The sequence below is a fragment of the Anolis carolinensis genome, chromosome 6 (genome assembly GCF_035594765.1).
Source record: "Anolis carolinensis isolate JA03-04 chromosome 6, rAnoCar3.1.pri, whole genome shotgun sequence".
NCBI classification, from domain to species: domain Eukaryota; kingdom Metazoa; phylum Chordata; class Lepidosauria; order Squamata; family Dactyloidae; genus Anolis; species Anolis carolinensis.
The window spans coordinates 3,202,182-3,222,727 of NC_085846.1; the positions used below are offsets into that span (position 1 = coordinate 3,202,182).

Here is a 20,546-nt window from a genome sequence, read left to right on the forward strand (position 1 = left end):
GTAATATTGAAGTAAAGCTTGGAAGTAAATCTGAAGTAATATTGAAGTAAATATTGGAGTAAACCTGAGGTAATGTATGGAGTAAAGCTGTGGTAATATTGGAGTTAATCTGAGCTAATATGAGAGTGAAACTGAGTTCATATTGGAATAAATCTGAAGTAATATTGAAGTAAAGCTTGGAAGTAAATCTGAAGTAATATTGAAGTAAATATTGGAGTAAACCTGAGGTAATGTATGGAGTAAAGCTGTGGTAATATTGGAGTTAATCTGAGCTAATATGAGAGTGAAGCTGAGTTCATATTGGAGTAAATATGAAGTAATATTGAAGTAAAGCTTGAAGTAAATCTGAACTAATATTGAAGTAAATACTGGAGTAAACCTAAGGTAATGTATGGAGTAAAGCTGTGGTAAAAATGGAGTTAATCTGAACTAATATGAGAGTGAACCTGAGTTCATATTGGAGTAAATATTGAAGTAAGTCTGGAAGTAAATCTGAAGTAATATTGAAGTAATACTGGAGTAACCCTGAGGTAACGTGGAAGTAAATCTGAGGTAATGTTGGAGTAAACCTGAGGTAATTTATGCATGAAGGAAAACTGCTGATTTATGGAGTAAATGTGTTGCAACTTTAAGACGGAACAAACCTGAAGTACTTTTTTCTATTTCCTACACAATCCGACACAAAATTTTCGTGGCCACGCCCTCTTTAGGTGATACGCACGACGTCATTTTGTGACTCGATGACGGAGAATCGGTGATGACGTCACGGGCTAGGCCCAGGCGGGGTCACGTGACGGGGGGGGTCGACCAATCCCCTCCGCCGTTTGACGAGAGCACGCCACCAGCGGCGAAAGCGCGCCAAGGCAGGCAGGCAGGGAAGGTCACGTGGACACTTGAGCCTCCGATCTCTTTCAAATCCCAACCAATCCCCTTGCGCCGCATCGCGCACGCGCGGACGAGAGAAAGAGAGAGAGAAAAAAAAGACGCGCTCCGATACTCCGGCCTTCATCGAGTAAGTACAAACGCGTTCTGAGCATGCGCGAGTTAAAACCCCTTACACTGAGATTTTTTTCCCCCCCTAGTTTGCGCATGCGTGCAAGAAAACGCCTCATAGAGGCTGTTCCTAGCTTGCGCATGTGTGCAAGAAAACGCCTCATAGAGGCTGTTCCTAGTTTGCGCATGCGCGCGCGCACACACACAGAAAAAAGGCGAGTTCGAATCTTCTACGGCTGCGCGGGACCCTCCAAGCCCCGCCCCTCTCCCGTTTCCCCTCGCCTGCGCATGCGCGCTGGGCCCAGTCACGTGACGCGACGGAGGAGGGCGGCCATTTTGGTTACAAACACAAACAAGCGGCGAGAGGAGGACGGAGCTCCCCGCGAGAGAGAGAGCGAGAGAGAGAGAAAAAGAGAGAGAAGGAGAGAGAGAGAGACGCGGAGCGGTGCCGAGGCGACGCCTCCTCCTCCTCCTCCTCCTCTTCCCCCTTCCCTCCCCTGCAGAAGGTAAGCCACGCCCCCTCCGTCGCCATGGAAACGGGGAGCCTCCGCCCCCCCTTCCGCCCGCCTTGCATTTCCCCGCTCCCCCGGGGCCACGCCCACTTGCTCCGTCGCCTTGGAGACCCCTTCCCCCGCCCCCCTCGGGTAAAGAGAGGCGGCGGCGCTGCTGCTGCGGCTGCGGCGGAAGTCCCGCCTCCCCACTTCCGCTTCCCGCCCCTCCTTTCTCCGTCCCTGAGGAGACCCCGCTTTTCGCCCCTTTATTCCTCGCTCTCCCGGAGCGTGTGTCGGTGCGGATGGGCTTCCTCGTTCTCCTCCTCTCTGGTAAGGAAGCCTCTCCAAGCTGCATGCATTGGTTGTCCAGTCTAGACCAGGCCTGGGCCAATTGCTTCCCTTCAGGTGTTTTGGACTACAACTCCCATAATTCCTAACAGCCGGCAGGCTGTTAGGAATTATGGGAGTTGTAGTCCAAAACACCTGAAGGGAGGCAGTTGGCTCATGCTGCTGTGTGGACTGATTCAGGGATTGCATGCATTGCTTGTCCAGTCTAGACCAGGCCTGGGCCAATTGCCTCCCTTCAGGTGTTTTGGACTACAACTCCCATAATTCCTAACATCCGGCAGGCTGTTAGGAATTATGGGAGTTGTAGTCCAAAACGCCTGAAGGGAGGCAGTTGGCTCATGCTGCTGTGTGGACTGATTCAGGGATTGCATGCATTGGTTGTCCAGTTTAGACCAGGCCTGGGCCAACTGCCTCCCTTCAGGCGTTTTGGACTACAACTCCCATAATTCCTAACAGCCGGCAGGCTGTTAGGAATTATGGGAGTTGTAGTCCAAAACACCTGAAGGGAGGCAGTTGGCCCATGCTGCTGTGTGGACTGATTCAGGGGTTGCATGCATTGGTTGTCCAGTCTAGACCAGGCCTGGGCCAATTGCCTCCCTTCAGGTGTTTTGGACTACAACTCCCATAATTCCTAACAGCCGGCAGGCTGTTAGGAATTATGGGAGTTGTAGTCCAAAACGCCTGAAGGGAGGCAGTTGGCCTATGCTGCTGTGTGGACTGATTCAGAGGTTTTAAGCAGAGGTTGCATGGCCATCTGTTGAGAGGCTCAAGTGGTGTAGAATGGCCATTGGGGTCTCTTCTAGCTCTAGGATTCTTCCCTTCATGCTTACACCAATAGCATGGTGGGAGTGGTTATCGAAATACGTCTTAATGTATGTACAGTAGAGCCTCACTTCACCAAGGTTCTGCATTATCCAAGGCAGCCTGCCTTTTAGTAGTCGTCGTTTTTGTAGTAAATGTTGCAATGTTTTGTTGCTAAATTCATAAATACAGTAATTACTACAGAACATTACTGTGTATTGAACTGCTTTTCTGTCAATTTCTTGTGAAACATGATTTGGTGCTTAATTTGTAAAATCATAATGTAATTGTATGTTTAATAGGCTTTTTTCCTAATCCCTCCTTATTATCCAACAATTTCGCTTATCCAATGTTGTGCCGACCCATTTATCTTGGATAAGTGAGGCTCTATTGTATCTGTAGTGCAGTGGTTCCCAACAGAGAGTACATTAGTACTAAAAAGGTTATGAATTAGTTTTTGGTCAATTTTAGATTTAGTTTGGTTCTTTGGAAAACTTCATTGGATAGACCACATCAGCTTTTGATACAGAACATAGGCCATCCCGTAATCGCCATCTGCTCGCCCACAGAAAACCATATTTAATAATCTAAAGCTGATGCAGTCTATGCAATGCAATGGTCAGCTTTGTGGAAAGGAGCGGAAATAAAATAAATAAAATAAAGAGGAACAATGTGTATGGACCAGATTTTTGTCCTTGCAATGTGTATGGACCAGATTTTTGTTCCTGCAGGGTTGCAGTCCACAGGTTGGAAACCACTGCTCTAGTGTTTCTTCAGTGTTGTTTTTTTTCAATTATTCTGTAATCCACCTCAAGATATGAGGAGAGGTGGGTGAGAACTAAAATTATTATTACTATTATTACTATTATTATTATTATTAGTAGTAGTAGTAGTAGTAGTATTGTTATGTTCCCCCAGTGACCCTTGTTCTGGGTGCATCTACGCCAGGCCTGCAAAGTCTTTGGCTCTCCAGGCTTTTATTTATTTACTGAATTTTATCTATCTCAACCCTGAAGGGGACTCAGAGCAGCTTTCAAATTGGCAATATTCAATGCCGCATTAAACATAAAAAACATACAAATACAGAATACAATATACATTAACATCATCAAAACAATAGTACATAAATACATTACATTGCATTTCTTTGTGGGGAGAGGGAGGTCTAGAAATAAAGTTTATTATTATTATTATTATTATTATTGTTATTACATGTACTGTTAAACATTGCACGTAGACGTGAAATAGTAATCCAGAAGCCGTTCAAAATAGCTGCATGTCGCCCTGTGTTACTCCCCAAATACTTGATCCCAAAGCCAGGTTTTTACTTTCTTTCTGAAGGACAGGAGGAAGGGAGCTGATTTGATTGCACAGCCGAGAGGCCACCACTGAGAAGGTCCTTTCCCTTATCCCCACCAGCCTCACCTGCGAAGTTGGTGGGACCGAGAGAAGGGCCTCCCCAGAAGATCTTAGCATTTGGACCCCCAGCTCCCAGTTTGTCCAATGGACAGAAGTTCTGGGAGCTGAAGTTTGAAACTCCTGACCGGGAGGCCTGTTCTGCACTGTAATAATCCACGCAGGAATATTATTATTATTATAGTTATTTATACCCTGCTTTATCTCCCCCGAAGGGGGCTCAAAGCAGCTTAACATAAAAACATTGGCACAATGTTAAAGATATATATAAATATTGAAACAGAATTAAATGTAAACTGTATTAGTAGTGTCACCGTTAAAACCATTCAAGCCTATTTGGTGCATATTCAAAGTTATGAGGATGAGGTTGATATGGCCCTCAATTAGCGTTAGGGTGCACCTTCACTATGGAAGGAATGTGGCTTGACACCACTTTCACTGCCATGGTTCAATGCTATGGAATCCTGTGACTCGTAGTTTGGCGAGGCGCTCATCCTCTTTAGCAGAGAAGGCCTTGCGAGACTACAACTCGCAATGAGGTTCCAGTGCTGGCCTTGGAAAGGGTTTGGAGGGAGGATGAATTGTGCTTCTGATGTAAAAGTATTGTTACTCTGCAGGGCTGTTTGGTTTTGGATCAGATTCTCTTGCTAAAAACCTTGTGGTGCTTGATGGGCCCGTTGTCTCCTTTTCCAATTCCTTTTTGTTTGATGAATTAATAGTAATGTCACTCCTTGAAGATTTCTAATGTAGCTTTTGCATCGACATTGTTTTCATATATATATACACACACATATGTAATGTACACGATTATAGTAATTCATGATGCATGGACAACTCGCTTATAGTTTCTGTGGACTGTTTTGTGTGCATCTGGAGAAAGTTTGCTAGCTGTTCTAGAGAAGAACTGCTTCTTAAACAGTGGGTCCTGACCCCAAAAGCGGTCCCCTTCATTTAATATTGGGGGTCACAAAAAATGGGTCCACAGTAAAAGATTTCTGAATGCCATCCATTTACATGAATCTATTAGCAACAAAGTGCAGTGATTACAGTGGACTCTGCAAAAAATCCTTCAGGAAAGGAAAGGTCAGATTGTTTAGCAAGTTGTGCAAATGCTGATTTATTAATTGATGTTTGATTTATATATCCATTTTATATACCTATATATCTGAGGTCACAAAACTTATCGGGCAAAAAGGGGTTGTGAGTGGAAAAAGTTTAAGAAGTGATGTTCTAAAAAACAGGGTCAGGAGAAAGTTGTTTTCTGCACTGCAGTATAATAGCAGACAGGTTTTCCATTTCAGGGGCCTTTTGAGCTTTTCAGAAGCCTCTTGGCTTTGAAGTATTTCATGCTTGTGGTCCCCAGTTTTCACCAACGATCATTTCTTTGTATTAGGGGTTGGAGTGGCTGCCTTCCAGTGTTGCAGCCTTTTGATATTCAGGATGTTATTCTGAGACATGCACTGAATGCTAGCCTTCCTGAAACAAACTTTTGGTAATGAGCAGCCTCTGCTAATGTCTGCTTGTTTTCGAGGTTCTTGTTCAAGAAATAAAACACCAGGGAGCTGAAGCAAATGGGTTTTGTGGGGGGCATTTGGCTGCAGAGCAGGAACGTAAAAGAGGCTTCTAGCACAGCACGTGATAAATAATAGAAATAGATGCTGTTGCTTATTTTGGGACCACAGGGTGTCCAACAAGGTTGTGGGTTATAAAGCTGGCTTGTGGGTAAGTTGACACAGTTAGTGGTTTGCTTGCCTCCGAGTTTCCTATTTTGTGGCCTAAAGGAGGGACCTAAAAAGCATTTTATTCCCTTGGATGTAATGTGTGTTGCCAGGCCTGGTATGAGGTTTGTGGTGTATTCTTGTTTTGAAGTTTACTGTTAACTTATGTACTGCATTACTGCAGAATGTTGTAACTGCTGTTACCATCTGTGAAGTTTAAAGATGTGTATACGTTTATGGAGGGGCATCCCATCAGTCTCTGTCATCATAGAAGTTAAGAATTGAACTATCTTGTTGCTAAATGTTAGTAACAGATGGTAGTTGATCTCAGAATATTGCATATCATTTGCTTGAGATGTGAATTGTTCTTAAAGTGCAGTGGCCTGTTACTGGCAAGCTCTGAAATGTATGTTCCACAAACTATGATGCCTGTCTCTGGAGGTTTCTAAGCAGGCTAGATGGCCATCTGTCAGGAGAGATTTGATTGTATTTCCTTGCTCAGCAGAAGGGGGTTGGACTGGATGGCTCTTCTCTGATTCTCTGCATTTGTTTCCTTCTGGAGTGATTGATTATTCTCTTGCTTGAGGTTTGAGGTGTCAGATTGACATGCTGAAAGGAAACTGTTCTTGATTCCTTGCAGCATGTCAGTCTGATACCTCAAACCTGAAGGGAAATAAGGAAAGCCTGGATTTCTTAATTCTAGTGTTGCATTCTAAACAGATTCAGGGTTTTATTCTGCACAGTGTTGAATATTATAGGGATACTTCAATGATACACCTGCCTTAATGCTTTTTGGATCTTTACTTGGCATATTGCAGAAAAGAATTACTAAATGTGTTCTTGTTACACATACTAAATGTGCTTTCCAGTTAACATTCCAGGTATGAAGGATTACTTTTTTATTTATTCAATTTGTGTTAATCACAACAGCCTGGGTCCCAGTTTCGGAGAAAGACAGGCCATACATCAAATGAATTAATGATACATAAACACAATCAAGAGTACTTTAACTCGCTAGTGAAAAAGGGGACAAGATCTTAGCAGCAGGGAAGGAGAGAAGTGTTTGGGTCATACCTCCACACCAGGAATTACTCTGTGTCCACAATTCAAGAAGCACATTGACAGGCTTGAAGGTGCCCAAAGAAGGGCAATCAAAATGACCAAAGGTTTGGAAACTATGAATCCCTCAATGGAGCAATGGGTTTAAATTGTGGGAAAAGAGATTCCACTGAAACATTAGGAATAACGTTTTGGCCTAAGACAGGCATGGGCAAACTTCCTAACAGACAGTTACGAACTGTGAGAGTTGAAATCCAAAACACCTGGATGGCCGAAGTTAGTCCACTCCTGGTATAACCTTTTCTTGTAGGACTTGTATTTGTGTTGTCAAAGGCTTTCATGGCTGGAATCACAGGGTGGTTGTGTGTTTTCCGGGCTGTATGGCCATGTTCCAGAAGCATTCTCTACTGACGTTTCGCCCACATCTAGGGCAGGCATCCTCAGCCTCAGGCCCCTTCCTTTTCCCCCTTAGCCGCTTAAGCGGCTGAGGGGCAAAAGGAAGAGGCCTGAGGCTGAGGATGCCTGCCCTAGATGTGGGCAAAATGTCAGGAGGAGGCCCCATCTCAACAGAGAAATACTTCTATAGAGCAGGGACCTGAAAGGGTTTGTTAGGTGCCAGGTGGGCCTCCGGTGTTTTGCCCTCGGCTGTCATTGCTTCCGGGACTCCATCTCACACTGTTTGATCTGCCCCATGTTTGGTTATGATAAGCCACTCTGGAAGTTTTGCCAAAGAGAGAGCTGCATACAGATGTGTTTGAAGTAATGAAGCCGATAGTTCTGGAGCAGCCAGTGTGCTCTGGGGTTCCTTTAAGGATCCTGATTCCAGTCCCTGCCTGAACTTGGAAATGCCTTTGAATTCCTAGGTGTAGATATTAAGCTCTTGGGAGGTCAGGTGGCTGTGAGTTTTCCAGAGGAAAAAAGGCCAGACAGGCCTATATTCGGACTGGCAAGAACTCTGTCATTTAAATGAAGTGTCAAAAGGTGTGCGACAAATAGACAAGTGTATATTTGTTGAACAATTCAAAGAGCTAACCGGATTATGTTAATATATTTGGTTAATGATCCCTGTCCCCTCGTTCATGGCTTGTTGTAATTGTTATTTATTGTTTATTTTAATTGTATGGTTTTATCTTGTTTTAATATTGTGCGTTATTTGCTGGCAATGTAGCGTACGTTGTTGTTTTATGGGTGGAAACCGCCCTGAGTCCCCCTGGGGAGATAGGGCAGTATATAAATAAAGTTTTATTATTACAGTAGAGTCTCATTTATCCAACATAAGCGGGCCAGCAGAATGTTGGATAAGCGAATATGTTGGATAATAAGGAGGGATTAAGGAAAACCTATTAAACATCAAATTAGGTTATGACTTTACAAATTAAGCACCCAAACATCATTTTATACAACAAATTTGACAGAAAAAGTAGTTCAAGTAGTAATGTATTTACGAAATTAGCACCAAAATATCACAATTTATTGAAAACATTGACTACAAAATGCGTTGGATAATGCAGAACGTTGGATAAGAGAGTGTTGGATAAGTGAGACTCTACTGTATTATCTTTGTTTGGATAAATGCCACATACAGTGCCTTTCAATTCAGAAGATGGATTATCTTGAAGGTTTTTGGAATTATTAGTGTTTAAATATTCCTATCTAATAAAAGTGATGGAATTTAAGTACTCTCTGGCGATGGCACGGGAATTGTTGTATTCCAGACTTGCCCATCGAGTTGTATGCTAAGTCTACTGTCTGTTTTGAGATCTAAGTTTGAATATGTGTGAGTTGTGTTGGAGAGTGAACACAGTTAAGCCAGGTATCTCTCCCCTTCCTCTATGTTCTATATTAATTCAAGGTAATAAGTGGCTTTGGGGTGCAGGGATATAGAGAGATAATCGCACACAAACAACATCCTGCAGGGCAGCATTCAGAACCTGTACCCTGTTTCCCCTAAAATAAGACATCCCCAGAAAATAAGACCTAGTAGAGGTTTTGCAGAATTGCTAAATATAAGGCCTCCCCCGAAAGTAAGACCTAGCAAAGTTTTTGTTTGGAAGCATGCCCAATGAACAGAACACCAGAGCATGCAGGATCGGTAAATGTACGTACCATAGAGTGTTGTACATGGAAATATTGGTAGTAATAAGAAATTCTTGATAGGATTCACAGTTTGTCTGGTTATGCTGGTTTGTGATGACAACTACTGTACAGTATATAATTTTTGTTCAACAATAAATGTGAATTCTTCTTCATGGAAAAATAAGACATCCCCTGAAAATAAGATCTAGCGCATCTTTGGGAGCAAAAATTAATGTAAGACACTGTCTTATTTTCGGGGAAACACGGTAGGAACTTAAAGACAACCATAAAGAGGTCAGCCATTTCTGAGGCTACAGGTGCTGTATAGTACTTCCACTTTTAATGCCTCTCTAGGAAGGAGGGCACCTCACATCCAAGAAAGGGTTCCCTACTAGCCCCTTGCCACACCACCCTCATTAGTAATAGCTATACTGTACATATTATCTGAAAACAAGCAATCTGTAGCAATAACATTACTTAAATCTTATTGAAAGGCAGCATATGTATACGTGCATATGTGTGTAAGGTGGAACTTTTGCTTAAGAGTGTTCTGAGTTATGTTCTGTCGCTCGGCCTGGGTTTCACTTTGACATAAGAACAGTATTTTGAATTAAGAGCAAGCACCAGCGGGAGTGCTAGCACCAGGGTCCAGGGCTTCAAGGGAGCAGCCTCCATGCCTCCTTCTCTTATCTGCTTTGGGATATCGCTGTCTGCGTTGCTTTTATCCACTTTGAGGAACTTTTGGTGACTTGATTTTCTGTGCTTTTTCTTTGTGGTATGTTTGGATTCATGAAGAGAGAGAGCAAGAGAGGGAGGGAGGCTTGAATGAGGAAAGCGTGAAGAAGGAAATGATGCTTCTGCCTCTTCACTTTGTCCTTTGTGCTTTCTTGCCATAACTTTGTGCTTCTACCGTTTTAAAATTGATCTTTCTTTTTTTTGTTCCATGAAAATCTGCATGTATATGTTGTTTGTTATTTATAAAGTACATTTTGTTATTTAAAAACACATTACAAAGAGGATGTGTGTGGGGGTGTGTGGAACGGATTAATAGCATTTCAGTGGGAAATTCACTCTGAGATAAGAGCATTTTGAGTTAAGAGCTCAGTCAGTGAATGAATTAAACTCTTAAGTCAAAGTACCAATGTATATATCCTGTTTCCCTGAAAATAAGACATCCCCTGAAAATAAGACATCCCCAGAAATAAGACCTAGTAGAGATTTTGCTCAATTGCTAAATATAAGGCCTCCCCCGAAAGTAAGACCTAGCAAAGTTTTTGTTTGGAAGCATACCCGCCAAACAGAACACCAGAGCAAGCAGGACTGGTAAATGTACGTACCATAGATTGTTGTACAGTGTTCCCTCATTACTTCACGATTCACTTTTCGCGGATTTGCTGTTTTGCGGTTTTTCAATAAACTCTAAAAGACTATTATAAATTATAAAAAATTACAATTTACAGACTAAGGAAGGGAGGAAGGAGAAGCCAAAGGGAGAGAAAAGGAGCCCAAGCTGTAATGGGAGGAGAAGAAGGCGATTTATCAACACACAATTGGTTGATAAAGATTTAAAATAGTGTATAACTACTAAGATAATTTATAAATATTAAAATAAATATAGTGTCCCTACTTCGTGGGTTTTCACTTATTGCGGGTGGTCCTGGAACCTAACCCCCGCGATAAGTGAGGGAATACTGTACATGGAAATAATGGTAGTAACTGGGAATTCTTGATAGGATTCACAGTCTGGTTACTACTGTACAGTATATAATAAATGTTCATTTTTTGTTCAACAATAAATGTGAATTCTTCTTCATGGAAAAATAGAACATCCCCTGAAAATAAGACCTAGCACATCTTTGGGAGCAAAAATTAATATAAGACACTGTCTTATTTTTAGGGAAACATGGTACAGTGATAAATGCATCACCATTAAAAGTCCATTGTAAAGGGTTCCTAAAAGTCTGACGGAGTAGGAAGGATTCCCCTTGTCCGCGATCTCTCCCTTTAAACCCTTGCAAGGAAGCATCTGGACTGCCTGACCTCCCAACTCCTGGGTTAAGCTATTCCTTTGGCCTTTCAGGGGATGTGAAGGGAAGGAGAGAGGGAGAGAGGAAGGAAATAGATTTGGCAGCAGAGAACGAGCCTCTGGGCTTTGGTTTTTCTCGGGGATCAGGACTTCTGACTTCATCTGCACTGTAGGATTAATGTAGCTTGACACTGTTAAGGCTCAAGGCTGTCTGACATCAGTGGAGTTGTAGTTTGGTGGAGCATCAGCACTATTTGGCAGAGAAGACTAAAGACCTGGTAAAACTACAAGTCCCATTAATCCATAGTTGTGAACCATAGCAATCAAAGTGGTGTTGAACTGCCTGAATTCTACAGTAGATGCATTCTTGATCTCTTTGTGCCCCCCAGTTCTCATTGCACATGCATTGACAATGTATTTTGTTCCTGGTGAAAGAAGGCACTCAGTGGTGTTTTGTTCCTAGTCACTTCTGGGCAACACAAGCACATCTCTGTGCTCTTTAGTTTTCCCCTTTTGGGGTCTTTGGGGGTGGGTCCCCCTCAAATTGCCTTTTGCATTCCCTCTTGCCAGCTGAGGCAGGAGACCCAAATTGTTCCAAATTGTGTACTCTTCACTCTTCTTTGTCAGTTTAATCCCATAACAGCCTTGCTTGCCAAAAGGAAATAGTTGAGAGGTGAAGCTCAGGCAGAAGCAAGAGAGGATTTATGTGTCCCTTTTGCAGCCCTTGGGAATGGGGTGGATCCCTACTTCAGCCCTCCTGCAAGGATCACTCTCCGTGAATGTCAACCCCGCATTTTCAGGCCGGCCAAAGGAGTCAGATTTTCCATTTCTGTGTAACATATTCAGGCCCGGGCTCAGGCAAGGGATGTAGCAGGTTTTGTTTCTGAAGCAGCACAGAGACCAATCTCAGAGGAATTGTTTTCTTGGGGACAGCTTTCCAGATTTGGAATGAGAAAGGCTGAGGAGTTCTAGTCCCAAAAAGTAACTTCCCTAAGCTCTGCAGGAAAGGCCTTATTTTTATGATGATTTAACTTCATTTTTATTTCTTTTCTCATTTTTAGTCTTTATATTATTTGTTGTTATTTTGTTTCTAAGTTGCAGTTAGGTTGTTTTCATTGTCTAACTAGCTTGGGAACCCGGTGAAGCCCGGGTTATTTGATAAAGGCATTATTTGTCTTTGTTTGTTAGGTATTCTCAGTGTGGAGTGGGTGAACTACAATTCTCAGAATCGTGGGCCAATCCTCCCCAAATTCTGCCAGTATTCAAAGTTGGCTATTTTCGGTCAGTGTACCAAGTGTGGTCCAGATCTGTCGTTGGCTGGTCATCGCTTGGCTGCAGTGCTCTCTGGATGGGGCTGAACTGCTACAACTCCCAGATTCCAGGGGCAATTGTCCCAAAACATTTGTCAGTCTCCACAGTATGCTATGTTGAGTCTGTGTGCCAAGTTTGATCCAGATCCGTCATTGGCTGGATTCAGTGCTCTTTGGATACAGTTGAACTGCAACAACTCCCAAAATCAAGGCCCATTCCCACAAACCCCTGCAGTATGTTCAGTTGGTCATGAGGCTTCTCTGTCCAAAGTTTGGTCCCAGTCCATTGTCGGTGGGGGTCACTGTTTCTCTGGATGCAGGTGAACTATAACTCCCTTCCCCCAAACTTGTCCAGTATGTTCTTTTGGTTATGGGGGCTCTGTGTGCCAAGTTTGGTCCTGGTCCATCACCAGAGGGGTTTGGACTGCTCATTCATTGCAGGTGAACTATAAATCCCAGTACCTCCCACTTCCAAATGTCTAGGCCAATTCCTCTCAAAACCCACCCATATTCAAATCTGGGCATATCAGGTCTGCATGGCAAGTTTGGCCCAGAGCCATCATTGTTTGGGTTCATAGCATTCTGGGTGTAGGTGAACTACAACTCCTCTACATTCCCCAGTAGGAGTGACAACTTCCACCATGCGGAGTCAATCCCCAAACACCTCCAGGAAGTTTAGTTGCTGCACAGTTCTGCTGTGTTTGTTCTGGAGACAGATTTGAAAGGGAAGGGAAGTGGGTGGGGTCATGCAAATTCCACACCAATGGAGAACCCTGGGATACCTGCCTGTGGTGGAGGACAATGCACAATCTAGGATGAAATAGTCCACAAAGGAAAGCATTCCTTGGGTGGTGGGCTATAGTGTTTGGGAAGGACATTGGCAGGGGTTGGGCTACATGTTCATGGCGCTCGCTGTAACCGCTATGTTAGTGAAAAAGAGTGACTTGCTGGCTCCTCAGCACTGGGAACTGTAGCTTATTTGTGGAGACCGGAGGCTGTCTGTGTGAACAGACACCGTGCCACATAAACACATATGGGTTTTCACTTTTATTATGGATATAGATATAGATAAATATAGATGTGCCTTGTTTTGATGTAAATTGTTTCTGTGGTTTTCTTTTGGCATTGAATGGTTGCCATATTGTTGGAAACTGCACCGAGTCCTTTTGGGGAGATGGGACGGTCAGTAAATAAAGTTTATTATTATTACTATTTCCCAGATTCTTTACCTTGAAACGCTTTTGGGAGTTCAAAGACCATCTCCTGCTGATATTCCTTAATCCAGGCATGGCCAAACTTCATCCCTCCAGGTAGGCTGTTAGGAAATGTGGGAGTTGAAGTCCAAAATACCTGGAGGGGTGAAATTTGGCCATGCCTGCCTTAATCATATAACACAATGCATCAAGCAGATTGAGTGTATGTCACACACATATATTATATATCCATATTCCAACATGCACACGTTTCAAAAAATTTATGTTATGTGCTGCACCTTGGAGTGCCTTGTGAGCCGCTCCGAGTCCTTCAGGGAGATGATGGCAGGGTATAAATAAAGTTTATTACTACAATAACAAATTGTGCTGCTGTATGAGTTTTTGCAGATTAGTAAACTTCCCATGTTTTGATGATAGAACCGGTTAAGAAAAAACATAACCTAGGAACAAAAATCATTTCGCATAGTGTTATTGAATGTTGCAGGCAAGTCTAGAAGCTGCCACGTACAAGTCACAGTGAGGCGTATGTGTTGCCCTGGACTCCTTGGAACAAAAGCTTCTTTAAAATGGAATGCAGTTACTGCACCCAGCAAGCTAAGTGCTGTTGGTTAACCTCTCCTCTTCCTCCTTGAGTTTGTCTGGTCGCCTGTTAAAGCTGTCAATACTAGTGGCATTAATACTAGGTCTGTGGATAGAATCCTAGAGATGGAAGGGCCATTCGGTCCAACAACCCCTTTGCCAGACAGGAAATATTGAGAAGATATTGCTGTGCAGACAATTTGATAGTAACCTGGGAGGTGGGCAGTGAGCCAGAAGTAAATGGCTGTGTGTGTATATTTCTGCTCATCGCCCTTCCTTTCCTTTGATCCCCAAGCAGCTTCGGCATCACCCTCACCCCGTCTGCTCTTTGAAATGTAAAAGGTACAAGCAGAGGATGAGGTGGGTCCCTCATGATGCTCCTGCTTGGATGAATTGATATCTGGCTTTCCTGACTGAAAATATTGCTGGGGTTGAGCACTGGCCCACGGCTCAGGAGCCCTTTCCCCATGAAGTGGAGCTGGCTTGTATTTTGCCCCCTCTTAAAGCCAGCCAGGAACAAGTGTCATTGGCTCATAATAATAATAATAATAATATTATTATTATTATTAACAACAACAACAACAATAACAACAACAACAACTTTATTTATATACTGCCCTATCTCCTTGGGGGGATACAGAGCGGTTTCCAACATGATAAAAACAGTACAATAGAATACATATAATAGACAGAACCGTACAACCATTTAAAATAATACAAATAGCAGCCATAACTACACAATATATGATCCAACCAATGGAAATAAAACTACAGTAGAATCTCGCTTATTCAACATAAACGGGCCGGCAGAACGTTGGATAAGCGAAAATGTTGGATAATGAGGGATTAAGGAAAAGCCTATTAAACATCAAATTACGTTATGATTTTATCAATTAAGCACCAAAACATCATGTTTTACAATAAATGGACAGAAAAAGCAGTTCAATACACAGTAGGTACAATGTAGTAATTACTATATTTATGAATTTAGCACCAAAACCTCACAATGTATTGAAAAATTGACTACTAAAAGGCAAACTGCATTGGATAATACAGAACGTTGGATAAGCGAATGTTGGATAAGTAAGACTCTACTGTAGTAACCAAACTCACTTTACGGGCCAGTTATGGTGACCCGGAGTTCAATGTTGGAATGGCCAACTGTAAGGTGCTATTCAGTTTACCTCTTGTCCGTCTCTTCCAGAGGTTTTCTCCAACGTAGACTGAGCTGCCGGTCTCTGTGGTGGGGGCCAAGGCCGCACCGCCTCCTGGGAGGTCTCCGGAGGCCTGGGGCCGGACTGGGCGCCGGAGCGGCTTCGCTGGGGCCATTTGCGTCGGAGAAACGGAGGCGCCGGAACTGGCTGGGACTCTTCCTCCCTCCCTGCCTTCTCTCCTGCCGCTGTGCCAGCGAGCTCTCCGCTTGCCCCGCTGACCGCCTCTGCCGCTTGGGAAGAGTAGCACTTGAGAAGCTGCCCTTGGGGTGAGTGCTCTGTCTTTTGGGGGGCGAGGCATAAACAGGTCGCTGGACCTATCCGCCAGGGGTAGCACGTTCTCCCAGGTTGAATTTGGCAAGTTTGTTTCTGTTTTGGATTTTGCCCCTTAACCCCCAACCCCCTGGTCAAAAAGAGGCAGTGGAAAACCAGAACCAGCCTAGATAGAGCCGAACGCCAAGCCCACCCCAGATGCCCAGCCTCTTTGGCTTTGATTCTTGGGCACCAACTCCTGGCCTTGTAGGCAGCCTTTTCCCACCCCTTCAGTTTCAATAAAGGTTTTTGAGACGTGGGCCTCTCTTTGACCTTATGGATTTCCCTCTCCTGCAGGTCCCCAGCTGTTGAAATCGAGGCTGAAGGGTACGATCCAAGGCAGAGTCTTTAAGGTACACCTTAAGTGGGCTGGATGGTTTCAGAAAGCACATGATCCCTTATTATTTCTAGCAGCAAGCTGCTTTTCTTTCTGTTTGACCCCGCCCCTCATTTGCGTGTCCTTTAAGGCTTTTGAAATGGTAGCTCACTGTCCATTTTCTATCCTTTCCACTTTGCTAACAAGAGAAACTTGGGCAGAGAGGCTCTGCGTCCTCATGCCGTCTTTCCCTGCGGGCGTCATTGACACTCCTCTTGTCTCCAAGGTTGTCGGAGAAGAAAAGGAAGAGAGACACAACCAACAAGAGGAAGAGAGCGCAGCCAAGGAGCAGTAGGATGGCAGCTGAGACCCTGAACTTTGGGCCAGAGTGGTGCGTTGGGTTGTGGGGCAGAGGGAAGCACAGGGCCCACACCGTCCTGCATCCTATTGGGACCTGGGGCTGGCTTTCTTTGGGTGATCCCCATGCCCTTTGGGTTAGATGCTGCTGCCCCTTGCTCAGCCTGGCCTTGCCTCCACCTGCGCCCTGCTTGTGTCTCCCTTCAGGCTTCGGGCGCTCTCCAGCGGCGGGAGTGTCGCATCCCCCCCTCCCTCCCCTGCCATGCCAAAGTACAAACTCGCGGAATACAGATATGGGCGGGAAGAGATGCTGGCACTTTACATCAAAGACAACAAGGTAAATAACACTGCCCTCTTGCTCTCTGGCATCTCCTTGCCAAGGGCCTGAGGGGGCTGCTGTTTCCTCCATATCCTGCAAGTCCCTGAGACTCTTCATGTGGATTTTGGCTTCATAGTCCATCCACCCCCTTTCTGCATCTTCTCTTGAAAGCAACCACTAAGAGGTACCATCTGGAGGGGGGCCAATGCAGGCCAGTAACATTTCCTTGCTTCTTCCTTCCTTCTCCTCGTGTCGCCCGTCCTTTCAGGTCCCAGAGGAAATCCAGGACAAAGAGTTCTCTGCCATTCTCCAGGATGATCCCCTGCAGCCCCTGGCCTTGCTGCCATTGACAGAAGAAGAACAGGTGAGGAAAAGAGATTCCACCCAAGCCTTAGAAGAACTTCTTGGCGGTAGAAGGTGTTAGACAGGAATCCACTGCTGCCCAGGAGTCTCCTTCTCTGGAAGTTTTTAAACAAGCCCTAAATGGTTCTGGCCCAATTTACCTATCCGAACGTATCTCCTCATATGAGCCAGCTAGATCCTTAAGATCATCTGGAGAGGCCCTGCTCTCGGTCCCACCTGCCTCGCAGGTGGTGGCTCCCCGACCGTGGAACGCCCTCCCCACAAATATCTAATAAGCCCCAACTCTTCTGGGTTTCAGAAAGGCTGTGAAAACATGGTTGTGTGCACAAGCTTTTAACGAGTAATACGATAACATCGACATGGTCCGATTGAAGGCTGAAGCTTGAGGTTTTTAGACAAATTGATCTAATCTACATATGTTTTAATTGTTATAATGTATTTTAATGATGTATTTTTATAGTTTTAATTGATGATATGTACTGTTTTTGTTTTATTATTATGTTCTTGGCATTAAATGTTGCCAACTGTTGTAAGCCGCCCTGAGTCCCCCTGGGTGAGAAGGGCGGGGTATAAATGCTGGAAATAAATAAATAAAACAAAGCCTGGATGGGCATCTGTTGGGAAGGCTTTGGGTTATGGATTCCTGCCTGGGGGCTCCTCCCACCTCTATGGTTCCAGAGCTGAAAGGGGACTTTGGCTTCTCCAGATTGAGAAGGCAGCCATGGAGCAGGACCCAGATGTTCCTTCCCCTCCCTGCCAACCGATCTCTTCTCTTTCCCCCTCCCTCTCCCCCCTTCAGAGGAACTTCTCCATGTCTGTGAATAGTGTTGCTGTGCTGAGGCTGATGGGGAAGGGGGCCGGGGCCGCCCCAGCGGGAGTCTCCCGGGGCAGAGGCAGCACGCGAAGCCGAGGTACGGAGGGCAGGCCAGGTGGGTGCTCACAAGAAGACACGGCTCCTCCGCTCGCCTTCCCACCTCTCTTGTGGGAGGGAGAGAGGGAGGGATGGAGACAATCGCGTTGGGGGGAAGGGACCTCAGGATGTGACCCCTTCCTGTCCTCCTGTCACCTGCAACAGGCCGTGGCCGAGGTGAGAGTGGCTTTTACCAAAGAAGCATTGAAGAGGCAGAAGGAGCGTTTGGCCGTGGAGCAGTCCGTGAGATACACCGCAGCCAGAGCTGGGATGACCGGTGAGTGAGAGGGGCTGGGGCACACTCTCACCGGGGGGCGGGGGGGGGGGTTGATGATGGTGGGTTGGCTGCCCCTTTTCTTCACTATCCATCTTTCGAAAGGACCTTAAAACATGGTTATTTCGATGTGCATTTGAATAAATAGTTCCGGTTAGTTATTAGTTGCCACAACTACTGCACTTTAACACACTCTGCTCTTATTGATTGAACTCTGTAATGAGATTTTTAATTCCTTCTTGTAGAGTCTGCTGAATTTTATCTTACAGTTTGTATATTATGTTCAGACTCTAATATATTTGATGTTGATGTTTTATGCTGGTTGTATGTTTATACTATTTTACCTGTTTTACATTGGTTAAACCTCATTGTTTTTAATTGGATGTTTTAATTCTGTGTTGTGTTTTTTCGCCTATTGTGTATATTTTATTATTGGTTTTTGTTGTTGTCCTTTGATGTTTCATATTTTTTCATTGCTTGTATTTTGATTTTGCTGTAAGCCACCCCGAGTCCCCTTCGGGGGAGATGGAGGCGGGATATAAATAAACTTATTATTATTATTATTATTTAATTATGCTGTATTTTATTGTATGTTGAAACTGGGCTTGTCCCCGTGTGAGCCGCCCCGAGTCCCCCCTGGGGAGATGGGAGCGGGATATAAAAATAAAGTTATTATTATTCTGCTCTTAATGCTCGCTTTCCCCTCTCTTTTCCTCTCCTCTCCTCTCCTTCTGCAGAGGGGAACGACGGTTTGAGAAGCCCATTCGACGGGAAGGAGGTACGTTGGAGCGCGGCAGGGAGCCTTCAGGCTTTGGGGCCAAGAGCTGCCAGCAGGAATCCCCTTTCTGTGGGTGGGGAGATAACGTTTCCCAGGGTCTCATCTTTTACAGGTTTTACTTACAGTTTTTGGGGTCTTAAACTCCCATACCACACATGAGTGGTAGAGCATGTATTTGAAGATGGGTGCTATATGCGCTCCTAGGAACCATTTGCAGGGATCACACTTCTCCTCTTCCTCCTCCCTCTTGAGTTGGGCTAATTCCAAACACAGGAGCTTTACACCACCCGAGGCTTTCACACTGGAGCTTCTTTCTCACCAAAGCTTCTCACATTAGGACAGTAGTTCCCAACCAGGAACCGCTCTCCAACATTAGTGCCAAAAGGGTTATGTATCAGTTTTGGTCAACTTTAGATTCGATTTGGTTATCTGGGGTGCTAATCCAGAAAATTGCATTGAATAGACCACATCAGCTCTAGTTTCTGATAAAGAACATATGCCATCCAGTAGTCGCCATCTGCCTGCCCACAGAAAACCATATTTAATAAACTGGAGCTGATTTTCCCTGCATGTCTCGCAGACCTTATTTTAGGTCCTGCAGCCCACAGGTTGAGAACCACTATACTAGGCCTCCTCACATTGAGGCCTACCTATATTGAGATCTCTCATATAGAGGCTTAGCTCACACTGAGACCAACTAACACGGAAGCCTCTCTCACACTGAGGCCTACTAAGCTCCAGGCACACCTGCTTATATTGAACTGCAGCTTTTGATGAGTCATTGCATCCATTTAACCTTTTCAGTGCTTGATTCATATTTTTGTAATTAATACCTATATTTCTGACATTCCAAACAGCATAGTTTCCATCTTACCTGGTACTAGCCCCCCCCCCCCCCAAATAGTACCTTTCCAATATCTTTCTGCCTCTTTCCCTCTCAGTCCGGGCTCCGTTTGAGGAGGCAGCCCCTCCAGGCCGGAAGGACTTTGCCCGCTCGGACAGCGACAATTGGCGGACGCTGAGAGAGGAGCACGAGGAGGAAGAGGAGGGTGGCAGCGGCGGCGGTGCCGCTGTGGCCGGGTTGGGGGGCAGCTGGCGGCAGAGCGGAGCGGCCAGAAGAGAGAGCGAGCGCTGGCGGTCAGCTAGCCCAGGTGAGGCACCCAGAGATGGGCCTGCTGGTCAGGAGGAGGAGGAGAGAGTGCTGGGGTGACACTTCAGAAGGTTCTGGTCCTTGCCGCTGATCTCCTTCCCCGGATCCTGCAGATGGAGGGCCTCGGTCGGCAGGGTGGCGAGAGCATGGAGGAGAAGGGCGGCGCAGGAAGTTTGACTTCGACTTCCGGGAGCGCGAGGATGAACCGCGGGGCGGGCGGCGCCACCGGCACAACAGTGACAGCTTTGAGGACGACAAGGACGGCCTCCCCGAGTGGTGCTTGGAAGATGAGGAAGAGGAGATGGGGACCTTCGATTCCTCCGGGGCCTTCATGTCCCTCAAGGTACGGAAGGGTCCCAGGGAGGGAGGGAGGGAGGGAGGGGGAGCACCTTCCTTAATGTGCAGCACTCAGCTCCTCCTTCTTGACCACCCAGGACCATCCACCCATTACAGGCACAACAGGAAGTGTCATCACTTCCTGTTATCATATTGGGAAAGGCTGCAGACAACAGGGCTTTTTTTTTC

The 20,546-nt window shown here is 45.2% G+C and overlaps 1 protein-coding gene across 4 annotated transcripts in view; it reads left to right on the plus strand.

Annotated features, from left to right (window-relative positions):
* The first annotated feature begins 883 nt into the window (after positions 1 to 883).
* The window catches only part of gigyf1 (GRB10 interacting GYF protein 1), a 45,452-nt gene continuing 25,789 nt past the window's right edge, over positions 884 to 20,546 (plus strand). The window contains exons 1-11 of one of the 4 annotated variants that reach the window (XM_062957933.1): positions 884 to 1,012; positions 15,236 to 15,511; positions 15,852 to 15,907; positions 16,157 to 16,261; positions 16,435 to 16,564; positions 16,815 to 16,910; positions 17,709 to 17,838; positions 17,985 to 18,096; positions 18,831 to 18,871; positions 19,813 to 20,022; positions 20,135 to 20,364. In XM_062957933.1, the coding sequence (XP_062814003.1) occupies positions 16,227 to 16,261; positions 16,435 to 16,564; positions 16,815 to 16,910; positions 17,709 to 17,838; positions 17,985 to 18,096; positions 18,831 to 18,871; positions 19,813 to 20,022; positions 20,135 to 20,364 (984 nt within the window). In that variant the 5' untranslated portion in view covers positions 884 to 1,012; positions 15,236 to 15,511; positions 15,852 to 15,907; positions 16,157 to 16,226. Of the gene's footprint in view, positions 1,013 to 1,310; positions 1,500 to 1,565; positions 1,815 to 15,235; positions 15,512 to 15,851; positions 15,908 to 16,156; positions 16,262 to 16,434; positions 16,565 to 16,814; positions 16,911 to 17,708; positions 17,839 to 17,984; positions 18,097 to 18,830; positions 18,872 to 19,812; positions 20,023 to 20,134; positions 20,365 to 20,546 lie in introns of those variants that run through there. The other 3 variants (XM_016998613.2, XM_062957935.1, XM_062957934.1) reach the window with 3 other exon arrangements.